The following is a 27,199-nucleotide window of genomic DNA, read 5'->3' as shown; positions in this document are numbered from 1 at the left end:
TGGAAACTTGAAATAATTGAGAATCCAGCAAGGTCAGGTATGTGGTCGCGCTGAGCTGAATGGCTTTACCTGTATAGTGAAATTTGGCTTCTCACGTGTCAGCTGGCCAGAGCAGACAAAACAAGCTGGTGGTAGGAGGCCATAGTCAGGGATCATTGAAGATGTCTCCAGACAATAGATAGCTTGGTACAGGTGTGAGGAAAGAAGTTCCGTTTTGTCAATGGTGAAGGTGGGGACTAGGGGTTTGGTAGCGGCTAAAGCTCACAGGGTTATTGGAGGGACCTTGGGGATAGGGAAGCATTCCTGCTTCACTTGAGTCACAATGAATGCACTGAGTCACTTTGTTGGCAGTAGCTCCTGCCTCTACTGTGCTGTCAAGTTTCTAAGCCCTTAGGGAAAGGTGTAGCTAGTTTAAAGTCTAATTCAAATTGGTTAATCAATGTCGAGCATACCTGTAGTGGTCACCCACACACCAAGATCAGTGTAAGAGTGGCAGTGGGCTCATGTATATCAGGGCTTGATTACATGTAGAGCTGAAAATGTGTTGCTGGAAAAGCGCAGCAGGTCAGGCCGCATCAAAGGAGCAGGAAAATCGACGTTTCAGGCATGAGCTCTTCTTCAGGAAGATTATGTAATTCACTCTTCACCAGCCAAACTATCCTTCTGCAGAGGTTTAAAGTCTTAAAGTATTGGCCAATTATTAATAGAGAATATTGAAGGCATTTGTAAAATCCATTCAGTCACATTGATCCAAGGTTATTACAAATCAGGAAACAAATTTGTATCTTCACTGGCCTGTGTCTCTTGCTGCTATTCATAGAAAGGGGAGATGCACCACTCAGTAAAAGACTGCTGATGGCGCAGTACATAAATTTAATACTTTTGGAGACAGCTAATAAAATGGGGTCAATAACGCAAAACAATCTTTAAACATTAGTCATATTACATAAAAATAGGCCACCAGACCCCAGTCAAGAAAGTTGATTTCAGGGCTTTGGCAAGGAGAAACAGGTTTTTGTTCAGGAACTAAGTGGTCATTTAGGGTTCACTTGGCTGGCAGAAGACAAATCACCACTGTTAGCAAACCTCATCATATCATCATAAGTCTGATCAGGTTGGTAAGCTTTTAGGGTGGCATGGTGATTCAGTGGTTAGTACTTCTGCCTCACAGCGCCAGGAATTCAGGTTCGATTCCAGCCTCGGGTGACTGTCTGTGTAGAACGAATGCTCCAGTTTCCTCCCACAGTCCAAAGATGTGCAAGTCAGGTGGATTGGTCATGCTAAATTGCTCCTAGTGTTAGGTGCATTAGTCAGGGGGTTACTCTTTGGAGGGTTGGTGTGGACTTGTTGGGCTGAAGGAACTGTTTCCGCACTGCAGGGAATCTAATCTAACAGCCAGTCTGACCAGTGACAAAGAAGCATTACCAAAAAGAGTAGCATTGTGGGTGAATGTCCCAGCAGCTGTGGTAGCAATACTGGCTATTGAAAAGAAGGATCTGGTAAAAGAGTAAAGACCCAGCACATTCAGCAAAGGGAACCCTAGATGATGGCTTTCCGTGGATTGCATGGCAAATAAAATGGAAGTGCTTTTACTTGTTTCACCAAGATGTCAGTTCTCCACTGGGAAGTGTACCACTGTGGCGCCATCCTGTGGCAAATGTTAAGTGAGTCTATTAATATTCAGACAAGTTTCAGTTCAATTGATAGGCTGCTATGTTATATTGGTAGCATATCAGTATGCTCAAAACAGCACCAAGTGAAATATTATTAGAATGTTAAACCAATCACCATTTTAGATAATAGCACTTTGAAATTGGCAGAAAAATTGTGCGACACTCTTAAAAGCCTCACTTTTATTGGGGTGTGGAGTGCCCTTTGAAAAGGTGTGGTGGAGCTGAAAATGTGTTGCTGGTCAAAGCACAGCAGGCCAGGCAGCATCTCAGGAATAGGGAATTCGACGTTTCGAGCATAAGCCCTTCATCAGGAATGAGAGAGAGTAGCCAGGCAGGAGAGACTCACTGAAATCCTTGTAGAGGGAGGAAGAGAGCTTCTTCAAGGAAGGCATCCTTGCAAGAGGATTCGCAGTAGGTTAAAATCTTCGAGTAAAAAATGAGGTCTGCAGATGCTGGAGATCACAGCTGAAAATGTGTTGCTGGTCAAAGCACAGCAGGCCAGGCAGCATCTCAGGAATGGGGAATTCGACAAGTTCAGATGAGGCATACAAAAGGGAGGGAGATGATCATTTGAAATGGAAGAAGTTACAGATTTACAGCAAGAGAATAGGAGACTAACACTCATTTGCCCCGCTGGTGAAGACACAATGGGTTGAATGACCTCTTTCTATACTGTAATAAGTCTGAGATTCCATGTGCTTCTTGGCTTTATAGATCAAGGTAATGGACACAAGTAAGCTACATTAAACTTGCATAAAACACTAGTTAGGCCTCAGTTGGAGGATTGTATCCACTTTTGTGGATGAATATCAAGTCCTCAGAGAGGATACAAATTAGGTATTAAAATGGCACCGTGGTGTGAGATTGCAATTATGTGTTGTGATGAAAAGTGTGCAATACATATCATTTTGAGAGTTTGGATTTCAAACTAGAGGCATTTTGGTGCTAGTTATTTTTAAACCCTTCACAAAAGCAAAGGTCAGAGAGTACTTTCTGGAACAGTGACCTAATCCAACATGTGTCAAGAGTAGAACGACTGCAAAATCCCTCAAGACTTAAATACAATAGATAGCAATCGTTAAAAAGATTACCTTGTTGATGGTTTAGAAAAATCAAGGATTGATTTTAGTTTAAAAGTCTGAGTTAGAAAACTTGTAAGGCAGCTTTGGAGGTACCTGACTGGATCAGAAACAGATATATTTTCTCTCCTAGAAGATGGTATAGAACAGTGTAGGGATAACCACAGTTACCTTGGTGTAAAAAGTTTAGCTTGTAAATTTTCCAAAACATGAATGCCTCGTTAGTAATTGGCAAATTAGTAAACAACTAAAAGTCCAAACTTTCAGTTTGCTAAGTATTAATCTAAGATGACTTCACAACTCACAGGTCAACACGGGGACTAGTAATTATCTTGAACATAATGATTTAGAGTCATAGACTCCTGGAGATGTACAGCACGGAAACAGACCCTCCCATCCAACGTGTTCATGCCGAACAGATATCCCAACCCAATCTAGTCCCACCTTCCAGCACCCGGCCCATGTCCCTCCAAATTCTTCCTATTCATATACCCATCCAGATGCCTTTTAGATGTTGCAATTGTACCAGCCTCCCCCACTTCCTCTGACAGCTCATTCCATACACGTATCACCCTCTGCAGGAAAACGTTGCCCCTTAGGTCTCTTATATGTTTCCCTGTCGCTCTAAACCTATCCCTCTACTTCTGGACTCTCCCACCCCAAGGAAAAGACTTTGTCTAATTATCCTATCCATGTCTTTATGATTTTATCAACAACTCAGCCTCCGACGCTCCAGGGAAAATAGCCCCAGCTTATTCAACCTCTCCATATAGCTCATATCCTCCAACCCTGGCAACTTCCTTGTAAATGTTTTCTGAACCCTTTCAAGTTTCACAACATCTTTCCAATAGGAACTAGACCAGAATTGGATGCAATATTCCAACAGTGGCCTAACCAATGTCCTGTACAGCTACAACATGACCTCCCAACTCCTGCACTCAATACTCAGACCAATAAAGGAAAGCACACCAAACGCCTTCTTCACCACCTGCAACTCCACTTTCAAGGAGCTATGAACTTGTACTCCAAGGTCTCTCTGTTTAGCAACACTCCCCAGGACCTTACCATTAAACATTTAAGTCCTGCTAAGATTTGCTTTGATAGAGAAGGGTAATTTCTCTGGATTTAGGTCACTGACTGCATTTACTGTCCATCCCTAGTTGGCAGAATTGAGTGACGTACCTAATAATTTCAGAGGGCAATTGAGTCAGTCATATTTCTGTGGGTCTGAAATCACATGTAGGCCAAATCAGGTAAGAATGGCAGATTTTGTTCCCCAAGAGGACATTATTGCACCAAGTGGGGTTTTCCAACAATTGGCAATGATTTCATGGTCATTAGTAGATTCTTAATACTAGATTTTTTTTTATTGAATTCAAATTCCACCAACTGCCATGGCAGGATTCAAATCTAGGTCCCCAGAACATTAGCAGAGTTTCTATCTTAATAGTTCAGAAATTATACCATTAGGTCATTACCTCCCTTTGATCTTCACTCTCTGCTTCAAGCCAATTTAGAAACCCATTTGACAGATTCTTAACAGGTCCGCCATGCAAGACGTTGTCAAAAACCTGACTGAAATCTAGGTAGACTACATCAATTGCACTATCCCCATCTGCACACCTAAGACTTCACCTCCTCTAAGTTTTTCACATTTTGTACATCTGCTAGCGTTGGGAATGTCAATTATTACATTTATTTTTAAATTTCTCTGATATTTCTGGTAGAAAAAGCTGAGGGTGTATCTGATTTAGATGTATAAAGTTCTGAGGGGCATAGACGGGAGAGAAGCCACTCCACTTAGTATAGGGATTAATAAACCGAGGCACAGTTTTAAGGCAAGTAGTAATAGTTTTATACAGAAGTTAAGGAAAACATATTTGACTTAGAGCATTGATATGGATATCTAGAACTTCCTGTCTGAATGGGTGGTACAGGCAAGAATCTCCACGACACATTTAACACGGGCACTTGAAACATTATAGCATATAAGGCCATGAACCAAGTCTTAACAAGATTAGAATTGATGGATGTTTGATGGCCGGTATGGTAACAATGGGCTGAAGCATCTCTTTCTGTGTTGTTAAACCTCCATGATTCTATATTCCTACATATTTGACTTTCTATCTCTCCCTTACTGTTTGGAGGTCTATAGTATACTGCCAGCAAACTGAATATCGCCTTTTCGTGTTTAGGTTCTACCCATATAGCTTAATTCGAGGAACTTTCTAAGATATCATCCTTCCTTACTTCAGTAACTGGCTCCTTCATATTGCAAGCCTACCTCCTCCTTCACTCTCCCTCTGCCCTCATCTCACCAAAAACTTCTAACAGACCAGGCTGCTGGTTCTGTCCCTTCCCAACCCTGTCTCCGTGATAGCAATGACCTTACATCCCCTTGCATTAATCAACACCATCAACTCATTTACTTGTCAGACTCTTTGTACTAAAATAAGTGCCATCCATCCTTGGCATGCTCCCTTGTGTGTTATTGTAATTATATTTGCACAGCCGCTAGACTGACTTGGTTCTTCTTCTATATGTCTCTATGCATCAACCCCCAAATATACCTCCATTCTACATCTCTTGCCAAATTGGTTTAAACAATCAGAAACCACACTAGAAAACCTGCCCCCAAAGATGTTGCTTCCATTCCAGTTCAGATCCAACCTATCCAACTTGTCGTTCAGGTTCCATTCTCTCTAGGTTGGACCTGAACTGGAATGAAAGAGAGAGATAGAGATAGTGAGAGAGAGAGAGAGAGAGAGAGTGAGTGCGAGCGAGACAACCCAGTAATCTAGCAATCTAAAGCCCTCCTTTCCACTCCAATCTGCTGATTTATTTTTAGAAAAAAAATTTCAAAGAAAGAAAACAGATCCAAAAGTGCACATTTCCTGGAATTTTGTATTTGCATTGAGTCTTTACCGACAGCACATGGTCTGCTGCAGTTCATGAAGCCAGCTCACCAGCATCGCCAAAAGGGGATAGGCAGTGAATGCTGGCTGAGCCAGCAATGCTCACATTCAATGAATTTATTAATCTTGATCCAGCTGGTTATAACAATGCTGCAACAATTGACAGTTTATACCTCATTCATCTGGTCTTCAAATGTGCAAGTTTCTGTAAAGACAAAAGCCTTCTAGAGCAGTCAAATTTCAATAAAAATAATTTGAGCTTAAGATGCTTTTTGAAAAAGGGGAATACTCCAAAGCTGCAGCTGCTATCTGTGAACTCACAGATAAGCTGATTTGATTTTTAAATTACTTTTTGCCTTAGTTTGACAAAGACTCAACACTGTGGTCCAAAACAGCTGAGACTTGCTACCTAACCCTGTGGAACTTCTATGGCAGAAAACTGAAAGCAATTTAAACACAAGAAGTTCTTTCACATCCAATATTAGGCCTCATCATCATCTTAACACTGAGGTCACAACACATAACTTGCTCTGTGCTTGGACTGAAATTTCAATAAACTTCTATTTGTCCTCAGTAGCCTGGCATTTAACATTCATCTGAGATCAACCTGAAAACAGGATGGGAGCTTTGTGACATTCGACAAGAATGCTTTTTATGTTGATTGCTATTCAACAGAGCCTGTGGCTTATTGACTCTCGCCTTTGTGACAAGTTAGTTACTGTACAGTGCTGGAGTAAGTAGTTCAATTATGATCAATCCCACTTTCCACATCAAAATCAAGTGGTATTCATTCTGCCATTCTATTAAACCTAAAATCAATGTAGTAGAATTAACTGTTGCAAACATTTCACAAGTCTAAATTAATTTAAAAGCTTATACTGTACATTTTCAAAAGCTAGAACAAAGAGCACTAGCAAACCAAGTGCTGACGAATTTAAATAAAACATTTGGCATTATTCAATTACTGAACATTTCTATTTACTCTACGTAAAGTATTACCTTGTACAATGAAGGCCTCCTAATATTATTTCTGATTTTGCTTATTTTCACACACTGAAGGAAATGTATCTTGATTTTCACAGAGCTAAACTATTTTTAAAAATTGTTTGCTATTTACTATATATTGTTCTACATTTCATAATGATGGTGACTGAAGAAAATAAGATACTTGGAAATGGTCAACACTGAGAAGCTGACATTACACAAAATCTTCAAGGAAAATAAGCACAATGAGCTACTGGTGATGCAAAGAGAATTCCTTTATCCATTTACAAGATAAATCATCTATTTGGTGTGTGAAAAACTAGTGTAATACTGTCATCAATTCAATTTTAGCTAATAGCTGACATCTGTTAGGTCATGAATATGGTGCTGGAAAAGCACAGCAGATCAGGCAGTATCCGAGGAGCAGGGAAATCAATGTTTCGGGCAAAAGCCCTTCGTCAGGATTTGTTGAGTCATTTTTTAATGCATAAAATAGTGAATTCTTAAGTAGGGATTCCAAAATCAGAAGACAGAATGTAATTTATTTTTAAAAATTATTACAATCCAGGAGTGGAATTTTCCAACACCAGAATCATCAATGACAAAAATGCTGAAGATAAACCTGGAAAAACTGGCAAATGCTTAAAGGAAAATATAACTGCATAGGTCAACACTTTTTACAAAATTTAGAAATTTATAAAATTTAGAAAGCAAACTTATTTTCGTAATCATACCTGAGACTGAGACGGTCCGTGTCCTCAAGCCCTGTTTTTCACTGTTTGACAATCTGAAATGCAAATTAGAAAGACGCTGAATGTTATGCATTTTCTGAAAGGTCCAGTATGCATTCATTACTTCCACCCAATGGTTGCTTACAATTATGAGCAGGTTACAGAATTTCCCTTCTGACTCAGGGAGACTGTGGCGAATAGGACTTACCATTTGAGTGTTTTGGAGGGTGGATGAAGAAAGACAACATAAATATGTTCAGCTTTAGCTTCATTATGTCAATTTGTTGTAAAATGAACTTCCGATCTACAGACAAATATTGCAGCTTAATACAAAATTTGAATCCAACAATAATCTGGCAAATATGAACAGGAAAACCAATAGGATCATGCACTGTGAGCAGGCAAAAATTTGGCACTGTAATATCGAAAGCCAAACAGGGAGAATAATTCAGTCTTGCATATTTCTCATTTTGAATAATAATTAACCAGTTGGTGCTCATGTAAATCGACAGGAGAAAGAGAGAAAAAAAAGGGGTGAGCACAATCACTACAATAAGACACTAAGGTGCTGCTCTGAAATTACTGGCCAAACACTCCTCTGTTTTAACTCTCTGCCTTTCTCAAAAGTGACCTTAAAACCAAACACGTTGACAAAGCTTTCTTCATAGCAGTGTCAAGTACCTTGGGTCATTTTCCTTTGTTAAATTATTGCTGTTTTGTATGATCTTTCAAAAAGAATGGCCAAATTTGGGGTAATTTTGGGAATGAAAATCATGATCAAAGGAACTGACTTTAATTGAAAATCTGAACTGCCACAAAGTCTGACAAGAGGAACAAAAGCAGATGAAACATCTGACATCAACTAAGGCACTATAAATGACAATGGTATTCTTGCCCGTTTGACCTTGCAAAGACCTCCTTTTCAACATCCAGAGGGCTGTGCAAGAGTTAGCCCAAGCAAGAGCTACTCAAGCAACAACTTAGTGGGCGGCACGGTGGCACAGTGGTTAGCACTGCTGCCTCACAGCGCCTGTAGACCCGGGTTCAATTCCCGACTCAGGCGACTGACTGTGTGGAGTTTGCACGTTCTCCCCGTGTCTGCGTGGGTTTCCTCCGGGTGCTCCGGTTTCCTCCCACAGTCACAAAGATGTGCGGGTCAGGTGAATTGGCCATGCTAAATTGCCCGTAGTGTTAGACAAGGGGTAAATGTAGGGGAATGGGTGGGTTGCGCTTCGGCGGGTCGGTGTGGACTTGTTGGGCCGAAGGGCCTGTTTCCACACTGTAAGTCTAATCTAATCAAACTTAATATTTTCTGTAAGGCACAATTAAGAGAATGACTATGTACCAGACAATATCACCACCATCCCATCCCGTCCCATTCTATACCATCCCTGGGTGTGACTGTTCCACCAGCAGGACAGACCCAGCAGAGGGGCAGCACAGTGCTAAGCAGTCAGAAAGGAGTTGCCATCGGATTCTCAACATTAACCTCTGAATATGAAATTTCATGGCATCAGGTGAAATGTCAGCAAGGAAGCCGCCTATTGATTAACACTTAGCTGATAAATCAGTTCTCCAAGAACACCTCTTGGAAAGGTGATTACTTGGAGCAATGAAGACAAGGGGACAAAATGTACTCTGGATGGGGGACTTTAATTTCCATGCTGAAAATGTATTGCTGGTTAAAGCACAGCAGGTCAGGCAGCATCCAAGGAACAGGATGCTGCCTGACCTGCTGTGCTTTAACCAGCAACACATTTTCAGCTCTGATCTCCGACCTCACTTTTTACTCGAAGACTTTAATTTCCATCACTAGTTGTGATTCAACTGCACCAACAGTGACTAGGTTGATCAAATCCAAAACCATATAGCTACTATACTGTCATGTAGCAGATGGTAAGTGAACAAACAAGAGGCAACAATGTACTTGATCTCATCTGCACCAAACTACCTCCAGCAGATATCCATGACAGTATCAATTGGAGTAAATAGGCATTATGAATATGGAAATGAATTCCTACCTCCACATAAAGCATAACTAACATTATGCTGTGTGGTGCTATCACTGTGCTTTATGGAACAGATTTTGTTCAGATCTAACATATCCAAGTCTGGGCATCAATGAAGAAAATAGACCATCAGTAACAGAAATATCTTCAACCATAATCCATAACTTCATGGCTTGGCATGTCCATTACACTACTATTGCCATTAAGCTGACAGATCAAACCTGGCTCAATAAAAAGAGTGCAGATGGGCATGAGGAAAGTTGCACCAAGCATTTTTGGTGATTCAACAGCACCAAAAGTGATTAGGTTGACCAAATCCTAAAGCAACTATACTGTCACGTGGCAGATGTTGAGTGAACCAACAAGAGGCAACAATATACTTGATCTCATTTTCACCAATCTACCTCCAGCAGATATCCAGGACAGTAGCAGTGAATCACTAAAAGTGAGCTGCCGACTTGGTTAAGTTACAAGACAGGACTAGCTGCATGTTGAGCAGCAAAAACAGAATGCAAGAGACACTGTTAGCCAATCTACTTCGATCCAGTTTCTTTTGCTGACATGTCACATTCAATCACAAATGCTGATGGGTAATTAAGAACAGACAAATATCCTCAATGAGTGTAAAAAAAAAAGGTGAAAGCATTTGCTAGCACCTTCAGCTAGAGGGATCGAGTGGATAATCCTGCTCAGCCTTAACCAGAGGATCTAGCATGACAAATACCATTCTTCAACAAACATAGCAGATGCGTTGGCACCAGAATATGTTATGCTTAAGGACTGGCAGCAGGTTGGATGTTGAATGGGTCAATCAAGTTGCTGGCCAGCTAATCACAGAGGATGTTGAAAAAGGGAAACCACAGTTTGGTCAGGGTTTGGGGTTGTGCGCACAGAAGCTGCTCGACTGAAAGACATTGAGTTTTACTTCCTCCAAGTTTCATATCCAGTTGAAGAATTGTTGAAGATTTTGAGGAAAGAACCCTAATTCTGTAAGACGTAAGTAAAAGTCTCCAGTGTGCTTAAGAAGCTGTTTGTACTAATAAATTACTTTGGAATTCAAGAAAAATACACTCCCATGTGCCTGTTAATCAACTGAATGTTCAAGGGATTTCATTAATGCATTGTACTCATTGTTAAAATAGTTATTGAATTGGCCAGTTACATTTTATATTTTCTTTCTAATTTGTCCCTTAACTGTGTCTGTCTATCTATCTGGTGTAGGAGTGGTGTTTAAACAAAATAGAGTTTAGATCATAGATATTAAGTAGATTATCTTGTTGTTTATTCATGTTCTGGTAAAGTTACGTTACTAATAACAAACCATTAAGTTTTTAAGTGTAAATTTGGTGATGATGTGAAGGTATTAGAGAGTTCAGAAAAATTCGAGAACATTTTCATGAATGAGAAACCTCAGTCACATGAGTAGATTGGGGTTGTTCTTTGATAAGGGGAGGTTGGAAAGCGCTTTGATCCGGATAGACTGGAGAGGGAGAAACAGCTTTTACTGACTAAAGAAAAGAGAACCAGAGGTCAACGGCAGAAGAACCAAAAGTGGCATAAGGAAGAACATTTTTGTACAACAAGTAGTTAGCATCTGGAGTGCTCTGACTTAGTATGTGGTAGGGACAGATTCAATTACAATATTTGAAATTGAACTGTATCATTATTTTAAGTGATCTGTGAAAGAAGGAAAGGTGAAGTGAGGCGAAACATTTTCATGCTGCAAGTAGTTAGAGTATGCAATGCACTGCCAGGTGATGTAGTGGAGGCAGGTTAAATTGAGGCGTTCAAGAAGGTATTGGATCAAAATTAATGTATAAAGTTATGGAGAAAAAGACAGAAGATTGGCACAAATGGGCTGAATGGTGCCTTTCTGTGCTGTAACACTTACCTGACTCTGTGAAGAATTTTTAAAAATTTAGAGGGCTTCATGGAAAGGGTAGGAGAATGGGAAGAGCTGAGTTGCTTTCATAGAGAGCCAACAGGGATATAAAAGGCCAAATTGCCACCTCTTGTGCTAGAAACATTCCGTGATTCTATATTAAACTCTATTGTGCACATAATATTTAGTTTTCAATGAATATGAATACAACAAATTATTCTTAAAACTTAATTTATCTTAAATGATATACTGCTAATTACTTGAAACTTGTGTTCACTTACTTGGGCAAGGATGGCAAAGCCCGTTCTCCTTCTGTGGAAAAAGCATCACCAAATGTAAACAGATAAATAACAGTTTTCTTCTTAAGTTGAACGGTATTACTGCTTTTACTAAATCAGCAGACACTGATTTAGTAATTAAGAAATCAAGAATACCATGAATTAAATCATCTTCAACCACTAGGTCACCCAAACTAAAAAACAAAATGCTGCAATGGCCAATTGAACCCAAGAATAAGATAACAAATGGTGAGTTGAAGAGTGTATAGCTGGAAAAACACAGCTGGTCAGGCAGCAGGATGAAGGGCTTAAGCGCAAAATGTCGACTTTGCTGCTGCTCGGATGCTGCCTGACCGGCTGTACTTTTCCAGACTACACTCTTCGACGCTGATCTCCAGCATCTGCAGTCCTCACTTTCTCATAACAAATCATGAGTTAATCCAATCTTCTGTAAATAAGGTTGGTCCATTTCTAAATTACTTCAATTATTTTTTGTTCCATATTAATTCATTTCTAGTTATGTAAAGATGATCAGTTTTACTGAATGATCAGTGGTGATAATAAAACCACAAATTCCATCAAACAATTTTTGACTGCATAACTTATTTGAGAAGAGGTATAACTTCACTACTTCAGAGGAACAGAAATGGTTAATTGCTTGCAAATAATATTTGGATACCATTTGAACCCATTTTGCCTCAGACTCTAAGGTGACCTTCTGTTCTGTATATCTCAGTCTTCAAGTTACAATCTGTCTGGCTCCAAGTTAGTATTTATTCTTTGATTTTGTACAAAATTTGAATCAGGAATTGTAATAATGAATAAGGTCACCCCAACTACAAACCGCAAATGCAGGAATCCCATTAAGATATTTTAGTTTTGTTTATTTATTCAGGGAATGAGACATTTCTATTAATACCAGTCCGAACTCTTCAAAAAGAGCATCAGCTATATTTCTGAACTGCTGCAGTGAGTATGCTTTAGGTTTACAACAAAGTAGTGTTAGGAAGGAAGTTTCAGGACTTTGACACAGTGACAATAAAGAAACAGGTAGTAAAGATTCTAATAAGAAGGGCTTTGGTCAAAACACCTCGGCACGTTGCTGGAATGTATTTTGTAGATGGTCCTCCTTACCAATACCTAGGGACTGGTGCCAAAACTGGGAGAGCTGTTTTGCAGACTGGTCAAACAATAGCCTGGCATTGTCAGTAGTGCATAACCCCAAGAGAATGATTGTTTCCCAGACAACACCATCACCATCCCTGGATATGTCTTGCCCCACTGGCAGAACAGATCCAATTGACGCACTGTGGTTGGTAAGGAGTAACCTCTGGGAGTCCTCATCACTGACCCAGGGCCCCATGAGGTCTCATGGTGTCAAGACAAACATGGGCAAGGAGACTTCTGGCTGATTACTACCCAATATACAGCAATATGGACAATATGCAGACTTGAACTGACGAGTGATCACTAACATGCTTAAGTGTCAGTCAAATACCATTCTCTAATCAATTCAGGAACTATCTATCTCCCCATGGCAATTCACAATATCAGCATCACTGAGTGTCACATTAAATACAAACATAACTGGGTCTGTCATACACTTCTATAAAAACAGGTCAGATGTTAAGGATTCACCTGCAATTCTGGTTTCCCAAAGCCTACCCACTATCTTCAAAGCACAAGTCAGCAATGTGGTTAAATATTCTCCACTTGAGTGGATGAGTGCAGCTTCAACCACAGAAGAAACCCAACAGAATCCTGGGTAAAGTAGTGCACAAGACTGGCACATCACTCACCATCGCAGTGATGGTGTGATTGGAGTGTGCCCCATCTACAAGATATACTGCACCAACATGTCAGGGTTTCTTTCACAGCACCTAAGCCTGTAAATCTACCACTGAGAAGAAAAAGGACAGGAGTACATGGTAATATTGCTCCAAGTGACAAACTATCTTGACTTGAATGTTTTTACAGTTGCTTCACTGAAAATCATAGAACATAGAACTGCGCAGGACAGGAACAGGTTGTTTGGTGCATGATGTTGTGCCAAACATGATACCAAATTTAACTGACCCCTTAGGCCTGCCCTTGGTCCATATCCCTCTGTAACTTTCTTATTCATGTGCTTGCCTAAGTCTCTGAAATGCTCCTATCATATCTGCCTCTACCACCACAGCTAGGAGTATGTTCCACATTCCTACCACACACTATGAAAAACTTGCCCCTCACATCATCCTTGAATTTTTCCCCTCTCACCTTAAATGCATGCTCCCTAGTTTTAGGCATTGCAACTCTGGGAAAAAAATATTCTGACTGTCTAACTTACTTACGCATTTCATAACTTTGTAGATTTCTATTAAGTCTCCCCTCAGCCTCTGTTACTCCGGAGAAAACAACCAGAGCTCTTCTAGCCTCTCCTTATAGTTCATTCCCTCTAATCCAGGCAGCATCCTGGTTAAATTCTTTTGCAACCTTTCCAAAGCTTCCACATCCTTCATGTAATGTGGCAATCAGAATTGAACACAATACTCTAAGTGTGGCCATCCAAAGTCTTATGAAGTTGCAACATGACATCTTGACTCTTGTACTCCGTTCCCTGACCAATAAAGGCAAGCATGCCACACGCCTTCTTCACCATCCTACCTACTTGTGTGGCCACTTTCAGGGAGCTGTGGACAAGATCCCTCTATAAATCAATGCTGTTCAGGGTCCTTCCATTAACTGTGTAGTCCTAGAATTATCTAATAGCATTGAACATATATTGACATATGGACTGCATCAATTAAAGTTGACAGTTCACCACCATCTTATCAAGGCTAATTACATATGAATAATAAATGCTGGCCTTAAAAACAATGCTCACAGAGAGGAGGAGTTGTAATTTTAATATTTTGGCATAACTAAAAGCCTAACTGGACACATTTCAGTCCAGATATGTTGCAATCAACTTGCTGCATTGTTATTTACCCTGTTCACCAACCACTGAAACTGTAATAAGTTTTTCATCAATAACTAAGTCATTCTTATCAATAACTCAAAATAGGTCAGTTGTTTATTTGTTATTTTTGATACGTATCTTGCCAGCAATATATTTATCTCATATTCCCACATAATGACATCAACAATAGTTAAACTAAACTCTGTGTAAGGCAATTCATAGGTTGTGAAAATATTAGGGAAAAACCTGCAATTACATAACAAACAGTATAAACACATGCTCTCTTCTCTCCCTCTGTTGAATAGATACTCTGACTACGCTGTGTAACAAGTTGCAAATTGCCAACTGAAAAGTCAATGGCACCCGAATTGACAGCATCAGCAACTATGACCATCACTGTGTTGCTGAAATGTGACAGAATTGTGTGTTTTTCTGGAATTTAATACACAGAACATAGAACAGTACAGCACAGAACAGGCCCTTCAGCCCACAATGTTGTGCCGACTACTGATCCTCATGTGTGCACCCTCAAATTTCTGTGACCATATGCATGTCCAGGAGTCTCTTAAATGTCCCCAATGACCCTGCCTCCACAACTGCTGCTGGCAACGCATTCCATGCTCTCACAACTCTGTGTAAAGAACCCGCCTCTGGCATCCCCTCTATACTTTCCTCCAACCTTAAACCTATGACCCCTCGTGTTAGCCATTTCTGCCCTGGGAAATAGTCTCTGGCTATCGACTCTATCTATGCCTCTACAAGTAGCAAAAGCAGATAACTTGTAAAGCATACTTTGTAGAGATACATACACTGAATATTCTTAGTTGTGAACATATTTCTAGTCAAATGTACATTCCAATAAAACAGGTGTTCGACATAGCTCTCAACTTGAAATTTTCATGAAAAGAAACAGATTCTAAATATTAGAGTCTGTCGCTCCTTACGAAAATCTCAAATACAGTTGCCTGATAACACGTTAGCAGTAGTTCAAAAGACAAAAAGTTTGCAAGAACTTAAACCTACCTTTCTGGGACCTAATAATGAACGACTGCATGATCCCATTCACTAAGCGACAATAACCATCTATCAAGTCTGCCATGTTTTCTGCGATGTTCAGTGATGGAGTTGTTATTGTCAAGGGCTGAAAATAAAAACATAACATTATTGCCATAACTTCTCCCAGCCTCCTTTCTCATCAGGGTATTTGGTCTCATTCTAACAAGATAGCTAGGTCAAAACCAGAGTATATCATTGCAAACATCAATCAAGGATGAGACTTGACAACTGCAATGTGTACTTTTTGTGTACAAGTCATTAACAACTCAGGGTCAGTGGTGTGACAAATAGCAAATATAACATGCAAACCAAATTTCAGGCTTATTTTATGATGCAAATAAATTCCAAGAAGAAATGCAATCAAAAAGAAATCTCAAAGATCACTTTTGCTTATGCAAAAATATAGCTGCTTGTATTGAAGCAACACCAACTATGAATAAAGTCAATCATGTTGTCCTTGAATAAATTGTCCTGCAGATTACTGGGCCAACCAGCTGTGAAAATCTGACAGGTTATGCATGCTGACACATAGAATATGTATTTTATTTACAGATGCTTAGTGAAATATCAATTGGTTAAACACTGAGATGGTTTGATCTACTGTTCTGAAATTACACCCGAATGAACAAAAAATAAAAATCACAAAGTTCAAGACAGTTGTCATTCTCAAAATTGATATTGGAACTTACCTCTGCTGCTCCAGATACTTTTAGCTGCAAAGTTCCTTTTCTGTCTTTATCATCACTGTTTGAATACTGAATGGTCTGTACCTGGTTAAAATTAGCCAGGTGAGTTGGCTGTAAAAGAAGAATTTTTATTTAAAAATCAGAACAATAATGAAAGGCCTAGCTGTAGTGTGTCCTTTCATCTGAACAAAAAAAAATGCCGGAACTTTCAAATTGTACTTTTTGGGATAAGTTTACTATATATCAAAATTAACTCTTATAAATGTATTTTGAAAAGCCTGGAATATCAAATGTAGGCAGATTTCAAATACAAAGAGAAGACAAGCTTTGGGGTGTCTGTTGGCGAGTTACTCGCTGCAGTATTCCTCTATCCTGCTTCTGTAGCCACTGCAGAAGAACTTGAAGTGGGGTGGGAAAGATCCAGTCATTGTGGTCCACCTAAGTACCATAGAGTTCAGCAGAGAAAGGAACAAGGTTTTGCTGAGGGAATATGAGCAGCTCGGGGCTGAATTAAAACACAGAACCAACAAGGTAACAATCTCCAGATTACTATCCGAGCCACGAGCTAACTGGCACGTGGGGTCAATAAGGTTAAAATTGAATTCATTGGGCATTGAATTCATGGGACATTGGCACTAGTACTGAGGAGGGGGGGGGGGTGGGGAGAGTGTATCCAATGGGACAGGCTCCATCTGAATCGTGCTGGGACCAAAGTCCTGGTAAATTACATCCAACCTTATGGATGCAGGTTTGTTCGCTAAGCTGGGAGGTTCATTTCCAGACTTTTCATCACCCTACTAGGTAACATCTTCAGTAGGCCTCCAGGTGAAGCACTGTTGATAATTCCTGCTTTCTATTTATATGTTTAGATTTCTTTGGGTTGGTGATATCATTTCTTGTGGTGATGTCATTTCTGTTCCTTTTTCTCAGGGGGATGGTAGGTTGGGACTAACTCGAGGTGTTTGTTGATAGAGTTCCGGTTGGCATGCCATGCTTCTAGGAAGGGCTTTTGCCCAAAACGTCGATTTCGCTGCTCCTTGGATGCTGCCTGAACTGCTCTGCTCTTCCAGCACCACTAATCCAGAATCATGCTTCTAGGAATTCTTGTGCGTGTCTCTGTTTGGCTTGTCCTAGGATAGATGTGTTGTGCCAGTCGAAGTGGTGTCCTTCCTCATCTGTATGGAAGGACACTAGTGAGAGAGGGTCATATCGTTTTGTGGCTAGTTGATGTTCATGTATCCTGGTGGCTAGTTTTCTGCCTGTTTGTCCAATGTAGTGTTTGTTACAATCCCTGCACGATATTTTGTAAATAACATTAGCTTTGCTTGTTGTCTGTGTAGGGTCTTTCAAGTTAATTAGCTGCCATTTTAGTGTGTTGGTGGGCTTTGTGGGCTACCATAATGCTAAGAAATTAAATGGATTTGAAAGCAAAAAATGAGATACAATTGGAAGACAAAGGAAAATAAAGTCTAATGTGAGTTATGTAAAGGCTCCCGAGCAGTAGTCAGGATGTGGGGCAGAAATTAAATGAGGAGATAGAAAAGGCAAGTAAGAAAGGTGTAATTACAATAATCATGTGGGACTTCAGTATGAAGGTGGACTGGGAAATTCAGGTTAGTAGAGGATCCCAAGAAAAGGAATCTATGGAATAGAAATGAGGCTTCTTTTGCAGGAGTTTGTGGTACAGCCTATCAGTGAACAGACAATTCTGTATTTTGTGATGTGCAACGAGGCAGACTTAATTAGTGAGCTTCAGGTAAAGGAACCTGTAAGGGGCAATGACCGTATTCACCCCAAATTCGGAGAGTGAGAAGCTGGAATTAATTGAAATAATTTTACAATTGTTATATTGTTAATTACAAAGACATGAGATAGGAGATGGCCAGAGTTGATTGGAAGGGGAGCCTAGCAAATAAAATGATGGAGCAGCAATGGCAGACATTTCTGGCAATAATTCAGGAAGCACAGTGAAAGGAGCACTAAGGAGCACGTATTGGGGAAGCTGAAAGGTATCTGAAGATGGTTAAATCACCTGGAATCCAAAGTTCTGAAGGAGTTAACTGAGGAGATTGTAGATTCTTTCAGGAATCACTGGAGTCAGGACTGGAAAATAGCTAATGTAACACCCCTGTTTGAGAAAGGAGGGAGGTAGAAGACAGGGAACTATGAGCTGGTTAGCCCAACCTCAGTAGTTGGTAAGATTTGAGAGTCCATTAAAGATAAGATTCAGAATACTTGGAAGTGCACGATAAAATAGGGTTAAGTCAGCACAGCTTCATCAGAGGAGATCATACCCAACAATCTGTTACAATTCTTCGAGAACATAACAAAGAAGTTAGACAAAGGGGAGCCAGTGGACATGATCTGTTTGAATCTCTAGAAGGCTTTTGACAAGGTGCTGCACAGGAGGCTGCTAAATAAGGTAAGAGCTCATGGAGTTAGGGGCAAAGTATTGACACGGATAGAGAATTGGCTGACTGGCAGAACACAGAGTGGGGATAAAGAGTTCCTTTTCAGGACAGCAGCCAGTGACTAGCTGAATTCTGTAGGGATCAGTGTTGGGGCCACAATCTAAACAAAGGTGCTGAGGGCATTGTTGCTAAGTTTGCTGATGACACAAAGATAGGTGGAGGCACAAGTAGATAAGGAAATGGGGAGGCTGCAGAAGGACTTGAACAGGTTAGGAGAGTGAGCAAAGAAGTGGAAGATGGAATACAATATTGGAAAGCTAGAGGCTGTGTACTTTGGCAGGAAGAATAGTGAAGCAGACTATTTTCTAAATGGGGAAAGGCTTTTCAAATCTGAAGTACAAAGTGACACAAGAGTGCCAGTTCGGGATTCTTTTAAGGTTAAAACGCAGGTTAAATTGGCAGTTAGAAAGGCAAAATACAAGAGCAAGGATAGGCTAAATGCTGGTAAATGGGACTAGGTCAGATTGGGATGTCTGGATGGCGCAGACAAGTTGGACCAAAAGGTCTGTTTCCATGTTGTATGTCTCTATGACCTTGTGACTCTGTACTGCTGAGTCTAAATAAGGCTCTGATCAGACCACCTTTGGAATATTGGGAGCAATTTTGAGTCCATATCTAAGGGTAGATGTGTTGACAGACTTTTAACACCAATTAGGTGAAAATAGGCTGGAGGAATGACCTCCCTTTTCTGGATAAAAAAAAATCCTGCCTGAGATAAGCTCCAGCCACTTAGAGGTTAGCAGCTCTCCACACGAACATGCAGCATTAGATAGAATAAGAGCAAATTACTGCAGATGCTGGAATCTGTACTGAAACAAAAAATGCTGGACATCACAGCATATCAGGAAGCATTAATGGAGAGAAAGCAAACTAACATTTCAAGTAAAGATGACTCTTGATTGGAGCTCAAGTGTGGAGGGGGCAACATTTAGTTTGGAGAGAGTGGGGGAGGGGGGGAGGTGGATAGGAGTACTGGGGAAGAAAGGATGTTGATAGTTCAGATTAAGTGATAGGAATGTGAGAATGGCACAACAATGGTGTGTCTAACTGCTAGGTTGAAAAAAAGACTGTCCCAATGGAGCTAGGGAGGGGAGAGGTGGCATGGCAACAGAGAATGTAACAAGCAAAGCTAAAAGAAAGGGAAGGAGTTGGTTCATAATTTGAAGGTACGAAACTCATGATCAAGTCCGGAAGGATGTAAATTGCCTACTTTGAATAGGAAATGCTGCTCCTCCAATTTTTACGGCAATTCGCTGAAGCTTTGTAGCCTGCCAAGGACAGGCAGGAGGGGCACGCGAGCAGGACACTGTGCTAACATTACTGTCCACGGGAAGGTCAGCATCATGATTTGAGTATGTGCTGCACTAGCAGCTGGACAGATAGCATTGGCCTCTTCTGTGGCCAGTAAATTCCAAGTGATGGTGTGAGGAGATTGTTAACTGGGTATTAATTAAACAATTAAAGGGCCTCAATGGGGTCCCAAGTAATTTTGGCACTCAACACAATCCCTGCCCTGCATAACTTTGACATGGGCAAGAAAGCCACTGTATTTAAGAAGCATTACCAACTTCAAATTCAACAGTAAGGGAGAGTTAAATCCAGCCTTCTATTTAAAACTGTGCAATCATAGCTGATGACAGTTAAGTGATTGTTAAGGTTTTGGTTAAGTAAAAGAGGGAAGCATATGTCAGGCATAGAGAGAAGAGATCAAGTGAATCCGTAGAAGAGTATAAAGGCAGGGGGAGTATATTTGAGAAGGAAATCAGGAGGGCAAAAATAGGACATGAGATAGCTTTGGCAAATAGGTTAAGGAGAATTCAAAGGGTTTTATAAATACATTAAGGACAAAAGGGTAACTTGGAAGAGAATTGGACCCCTCAAAGATCAGCAAGGCAGCCTATGCGTGGAGCCGTAGGAGATGGGGGAGTTACTAAACGAGTATTTTGTATCAGTGTTTATTGTGGAGAAGGACATGGAAGATATAGAATGTAGGCAAATAGATGATGATATCTTGAAAAATGTCCACATTACAGAGTAGAAGTGCTGGATGTCTTGAAACGCATAAAAATGGATAAATCCCCAGGACCTGATCAGGTGTACCGTAGAACTCTGTGGGAGGCTAGGGAAGTGATTGCTGAATCCCTTGCTGAGATATTTGTATCATTGGTAGTCACATGAGAGGTGCTGGAAGACTGGAGCTTGGCTAACATGGTACCGCTATTTAAGAAAGGTGGTAAGGAAAAACCAGGAAACTATAGACCAGTGAGCCTGATGTCGGTGGTGGGAATGTTGTTGGAGGGAACCCTGACAGACAGGATTTACATGTATTTGGAAAGGCAAGGACTGATTAAGGACAGACAGCATGGCTTTGTGCAAGGGAAATCGTATCTTATGAACTTGATTGAGTTTTTTTTTGAAGTAACAAAGGAGGATTGAAGAGGGCAGAGTGGTAGACATGATCTATATGGACTTCAGTAAGGTGTTTGACAAGATTCTCCATGAGAGACTGGTTAGCAAGGTTAGATCTCATGGAATACAGGGAGAACTAGCCATTTGGATACAGAACTGGTTCAAAGGTAGAAGACAGAGGGTGGTGATGGAGAGTTGCTTTTCACATTGGATGCTCGTGACCAGTGGAGTGCCACAAGAACCCGTGCTGGGTCCACTACTTTTCACAATTTATATAAATGACTTAGATATGAACATAAGAGTTATAGTTAGTAAGTTTGTAGATGACACCGAAATTGGAGGTGTAGTGGACAGCGAAGAAAGTTACCTCAGAGTACAATAAGTTCTTGATCAGATGGACCAACGGGCTGAGGAGTGGCAGTTGGAGTTTAATTTTGATAAATGCAAAGTGCTGCATTTTCGAAAAGCAAATCAGAGCAGGACTTAGAAACTTAACAAAGAGACCTTGGCGTGCAGGTTCATAGTTTCTTGAAAGTAGAGTCGCAGGTAGATAGGGTAGAGGAGGCGGCATTTGGTATGCTTTCCTTTATTGGTCAGAGTTTGAGTATAGGAGTTGGGAGGTCATGTTGCAGCTGTACAGGACATTGGTTAGGCCACTTTTGGAATACTGCGTGCAATTCTGGTCTCCTTCCTATTGGAAGGATGTTGTGAAACTTGAAAGGGTTCAGAAACAATTTACAAGGGTGTTGTCAGGGTTGGAGGATGTGAGCTGTAAGGAGATGCTGAATTAGGTTGGGGCTGTTTTTCCTGGAGCAACGGAGGCTGAGGAGTGACCTTATAGAGGTTTATAAAATCCTGAGGGGCGTGGAGAGGATAAGTAGTCAAAGTCTTTTCCCTGGGGTGGGGGAGTCCAGAACTAGAGGGCATAGGTTTAGGGTGAGAGGGGACAGATATAAAAGAGACCCAAGGGGCAACTTTTTCGAGCAGAGGGTGGTGCGTGTATGGAATGAGCTGCTAGAGGAAGGCTAGTACAATTGCAGCATTTAAAAAGTATCTGGATGGGTACATGAATCGGTAGGGTTTAGAGGGATATGGACCAAGTATTAGCAAATGGAACTAGGTTGAGTTAGGATGGACAAGATCTGTCCATGGTCTGTTTCCGCGCTGTACATCTCTATGTCTCTATGACACATTTGGCAAACTAAAATTCAATTATCTTACAACAGATGACAGTTTTAATCAATAAACAGTTGAAAAGGCAATCTTAAAACATGGCAGACAACACTCTGCAGTAAAAATGTATCTAAGGAAAGCATGGTCACAGTATTATAGGAAGAACAAAATCATTTCCATAAATTACAGTGGTACTTTTCTCTATTTAAGGAACTGCCAAAACAAAAAGAAACTACTGATTAATATGTACTGGAGTACATCTGACCACAAATTACTAGCTTTAAAAAGCTGAGGCAATCTCCTTGTAGTGAGTCCAATGTCACTATATTTATTGCACAAAGAGCCACTCATATTATTAACAGTTTGGGGTCAAGGACAAGGATCTCTGGAAATTAAGGGTTAAAAGATTTAAGTGCATTTTCACGAGAAGCTAAGGAATTAAATTCACTTCCTAAAACCATATAACATGACACTGCTGCAACGAGCACTGTAATTAAAATTGGCCAGTGTTTATCTAAAGCAGCAGAGGCAGGGGAACTCAATGCATGTAATTCTAAAAAAAATCTAAGCCTCTCTTCTCAAAGCAATTCCTTCAAGTTGGATAAGAAAAACAGGAGAAAGTGAGGACTGCAGATGCTGGAGATCAGAACTTAAAAATGTGTTGCTGGAAAAGCGCAACAGGTCAGGCAGCATCCAAGGAACAGGAGAATCAACGTTTCGGGCATAAGCCCTTCTTCAGCAATGAGGAGGGTGTGCCAAGCAGGCTCAGATAAAAAGTAGGGAAGAGGGACTTGGGGGAGGGGCGTTGGGAATACGATAGGTGGGAGGAGGTTAAGTTGAGGGTGATAGGCCGGAGAGGGGGTGGGGCGGAGAGGTCGGGAAGAAGACTGCAGGTCAAGAAGGCGATGCTGGGTCTGAGGGTTGGGACTGAGAAAAGGTGAGGGGTGGGGAAATGAGAAAGCTAGAGAAATCTGCGTTCATCCCGTGTGGTTGGAGGGTTCCTAGGCGGAAGATAAGGCGCTCTTCCTCCAGGCGTCGTGTTGCCATGGTCTGGCGATGGAGGTGGCCAAGGACCTGCATGTTCTTGGCAGAGAGGGAGTTAAAGTGTTCAGCCACGGGGTGGTTGGGTTGGTACAGGTGTCCCAGAGGTGTTCTCTGAAACGTTCCGCAAGTAGGCCTGTCTACCCAATGTATAGGAGGCCACATAGGGTGCAGCGGATGCAGTAAATGATGTGTGTGGAGGTGCAGGTGAATTTCTGACGGATATGGAAGGATCCCTTGGGGTCTTGGAGGAAAGTGGGGGGGCGCGCAAGTTTTGCATTTCTTGCGGTTGCAGGGGAAGGTGCCGGGAGTGGAGGTTGGGTTGGTGGGGGGTGTGGATCTGACAAGGGAGTCGCGGAGGGAGTGGTCTTTCCAGAATGCTGATAGGGGTGGGGAGGGAAATATATCCTTGGTGGTGGAGTCTGTTTGGAGGTTGCAGAAACGACGAAGGATGATACGATGTATCTGGAGGTTGGTGGGGTGGTAGGTGAGGACCAGCGGGGTTCTATCCTCGTATCGATTGGAGGGGCGGGGCTCAAGGGCAGAGGAGCGGGAAGTGGAGGAGATGCGGTGGAGAGCATCGTCAACCATGTCTGAGGGGAAATTGCGGTCTTTGAAGGAGGAGGCCATCTGGGTTGGCCTCGCTTAGTTTGGGAAACTTGGTTGGCATGGATACGTCAGACCAAAGGAATGTTTCGTGCTGTATGATTCTATGAAAGGTCATTAACCTGAAACATTAACTTTGTTTTTCTGGCTACAGATATTGCTTGCTCTGTTGAGTTATTCCAGCTTTTACTTTCTCAATTCAGATTTCCAGTGTCTGCAGAATTCTGTTTTTGTATTTGAGTTGCTTTAATTTGGGCAGTCGACTGTATTACAGCAATTCATTCCTGATGAAAGGCTTTTGCCCGAAACGTCGATTTTCCTGCTCCTTGGATGCTGCCTGACCTGCTGTGCTTTTCCAGCACCACTCTGATCTAGACTCTGTATTACAGCAATATTTTAGTAACTAAATAATATGGTCCACAAGGTGGTGCTCTAAACAAGTATCACTATACGTAGTTGTAGTTGGAATTGCAATTGTTCTGAAACAAAAGCTATTGACGTGCTCAGTACGGTGATCTTTGAATAACCCTATTAGCGCAATAAATTTACAGGCTCAAAGAGAAAAAAAAAATTGGTACATGAGAAACCCTTGACTTTTAACCTAAGCATTTATCAGCGCTTGGTCCATAGCTTGAATGTTATGACATACCAAGTGCTCATCCAGGTACTACTTAAGTGATGTGAGGCAATTTACCTATATTACCTTTCCAGACATTGCATTCCATGCTGTCACCAACCTCTGGGTAAAAAGGTTTTTCCTCATATACACCCTAAACTTTTGCTCCTCATCTTGAACGTGTGTCCCCTTGTGACTGGCCCTTCAACTAGATGGAACAGCTGCTCCGTATATACTCTGTCCAAGCCCCTCATAATCTTGCACTCTTTAATCAGATCATCCCTTAGTCTCCTCTGCTCCAAAAACAATCCAAGCCATCCAACCTTTCCTCGTAACTTGTGTGGAATTTGTACATTCTCCCTCTGTCTGTGTGGGTTTCCTCTGGGTGCTCCGAGTTCCTCCCACAATCCAAAGACGTGCTGGTGAGATGAATTGGCTGGCAATGCTAAACTGTCCACAGTGTTCAGGGATGTGTAGGATGGGTGCATTAATCTGGAGTTAAATGTAGGTGAATGGGTCTGAGTGGGTTACTCTTTGGTGGTTGGTGTGGACTTGTTGGGCCGAAGGGCCTGCTTCCACACTGAAGGGATTCTATCATGTTGATCTGTGTAATGTGGTGACCAGCACTGTACACAGTACTCTACCTGTGGTCTCACTAAAGTTTAAATTCCAACCTGACTTCCCTGCTTTTTGTAAACTATGTTTCAGCTGAAAATTGCAAGTGTCCCATATGCCTTTTTCACCACCCTACTAACAAGCACTTCTGACCTCAGAGAACTATGAACAAACCCTTTTGAATGATAAAGATTCTCCTCAACTCTCCACTTGGTCCTCTACCTCTTGCCTTAAACCTATCGCCCGATTATTGACACACACTACAATTCGGGGTTCAGTTAGCTCAGTTGGCTGGATGGTTGGTTTGCAAAGCAGAATGGGTTCCATTCCCACACTGGCTAAAGTTACCATGAAGAACTCTCCTTATGTGCGGTGACCCACTGCTTAAACCACTACTACCAGTCATTTCTTCCTAATGAGAGAATAGAGCTTGGTCCAGTAGGGTTACAGCAACTTTACCTTTATCTATTGGAAAAAATGCCTTCTTAACTGCCCACCTCTTCCAAACTTCACTCCAAGGGAAATAGAGCTTAGACCCTCCAGCTCAGGCAGGTTTACAGGAAATATTTAGGTCTTTCACACAAACTGACTGCAATAAACACCTGCACAGGGAAGTACTGAAATCTAAGTGGGAGCATAACTTTTTTAAAAAATGTCTTAAATATTTATATATATTGAATTAAATTATGACAACATAAGAGAGAGAACCACAGTATTGACTTTCATGAAGGTGATATTTCTCGGTATTGAACTGGCGAACGTGATAGAAATATTAACTAAGCCAGAAGGTTTCGTATATATTTGCCCCCTGGGGAGAATTTACTTAAGGAAATTAGGAAATTTATAGGAAATTAAAAAATGAAGAATTTAAAGCTTAAATGAATTAAATACATAAGTTTGAATGGAAACCTGGGTGACATCTCACTTTGGTAAAGCCAAATGCATTAGAGACATTTTGCTGATAACACACCAGACAGAAATCACCAAGCCTTATTTTTGTTCGAAAATGTCAAGAATAGCCATCAGAAACAACAGGAAAAGCATTTATTTCAGTTGAAGCAAAGATGTGTGGATGCATACAGCGAGTTATTTCTTTTCCAATAAAGTTTCTCTTGAGTAACTAAAGGATTGCACTATTTGCTGCAATCTTCACAAGTTCAGAAGGACGTGGGTGGTACAGCCGTGCTAGGAGTGAGTGAGGCAGGTCAAAAAGCAATAATGATAGGTGATCGAATAGTTAGTGGGGCAGGCAGATGTTTCTGCAGCTGCAGATGCAGATGTGACTCCCTGGGGGCAAGGATGTCACTGAGTGGCTTCAGAATATCCAGGTTGTGATAAAGGTGGAACCTGTCCAGGCTGAACATTTTGAACTTGAACAGGGACAGGATTAATACTTGGAGAGGTTTGCTACTGGCACTGGGAGTGTTTATAGTAGTTTGGCAGGGTTTAGGAGTCCTGAGCACATCACCAGATGAAAGAGAAGCAAAAACTGAATGTCTGTTACTTGCAAACTTTGGAATTAAGTACCGAATATTAATTACATCTTAGCAGTGTTTAATTAAAGGCGATTAGATTAGATTTCCTGCAGTAAGTAAACAGGCCCTTTGGCCCAACAAGTCCACACAGACCCTCTGGCATCCAGACCCATTCCCCTATCCTATATTTACCCTTGACTAATGCACCTAATACTATATTTAGCATGGCCAATTCACCTGACCTGTACATCTTGGATTATGGGAGGAAACTGGAGCATCTGAAGGAAACCCATACAGACACTGGGAGAATGTGCAAACTCCACACAAACAATCGTCCAAGGCAGGAATCAAACCCTGGCCCCTGGTGCTGTGAGGCAGCAGTCCTAACCATTGAGCCACTGTGCCATCCTGAGTGTTTTAACTGGGTCTCTAGCTCTTACGAACATATTAGAAATGTAGTTAGTAGTTTAGAAGATGTATGCTTGCTATATGCAATTGCAAATAAGTGTACAAGTGTTTGAAGACCTGCTGTTGTTCTACCTTTCAACAACTAGCCTTT

At 41.2% G+C, this 27,199-nt stretch overlaps 1 protein-coding gene across 9 annotated transcripts in view; it reads right to left on the bottom strand.

Moving 5' to 3' along the window:
* The window catches only part of LOC132815081 (focal adhesion kinase 1), a 557,743-nt gene that overhangs the window by 175,705 nt on the left and 354,839 nt on the right, over positions 1-27,199 (bottom strand). For all 9 annotated transcript variants that reach the window (XM_060823816.1, XM_060823815.1, XM_060823817.1 and 6 more), the window contains 4 exons: positions 16,238-16,345; positions 15,516-15,633; positions 11,555-11,585; positions 7,386-7,438 (listed from right to left, as the gene is read on the bottom strand). In XM_060823816.1, coding sequence (XP_060679799.1) covers positions 7,386-7,438; positions 11,555-11,585; positions 15,516-15,633; positions 16,238-16,345 — 310 coding nt within the window. The remainder of the gene's footprint in view (positions 1-7,385; positions 7,439-11,554; positions 11,586-15,515; positions 15,634-16,237; positions 16,346-27,199) is intronic.

Source organism: Hemiscyllium ocellatum, chromosome 4, assembly GCF_020745735.1.
Source record: "Hemiscyllium ocellatum isolate sHemOce1 chromosome 4, sHemOce1.pat.X.cur, whole genome shotgun sequence".
Taxonomy (NCBI): domain Eukaryota; kingdom Metazoa; phylum Chordata; class Chondrichthyes; order Orectolobiformes; family Hemiscylliidae; genus Hemiscyllium; species Hemiscyllium ocellatum.
The sequence above is the reverse complement of the archived record's forward strand: the minus strand, read 5'-3'. Positions and strand labels throughout refer to the sequence as shown.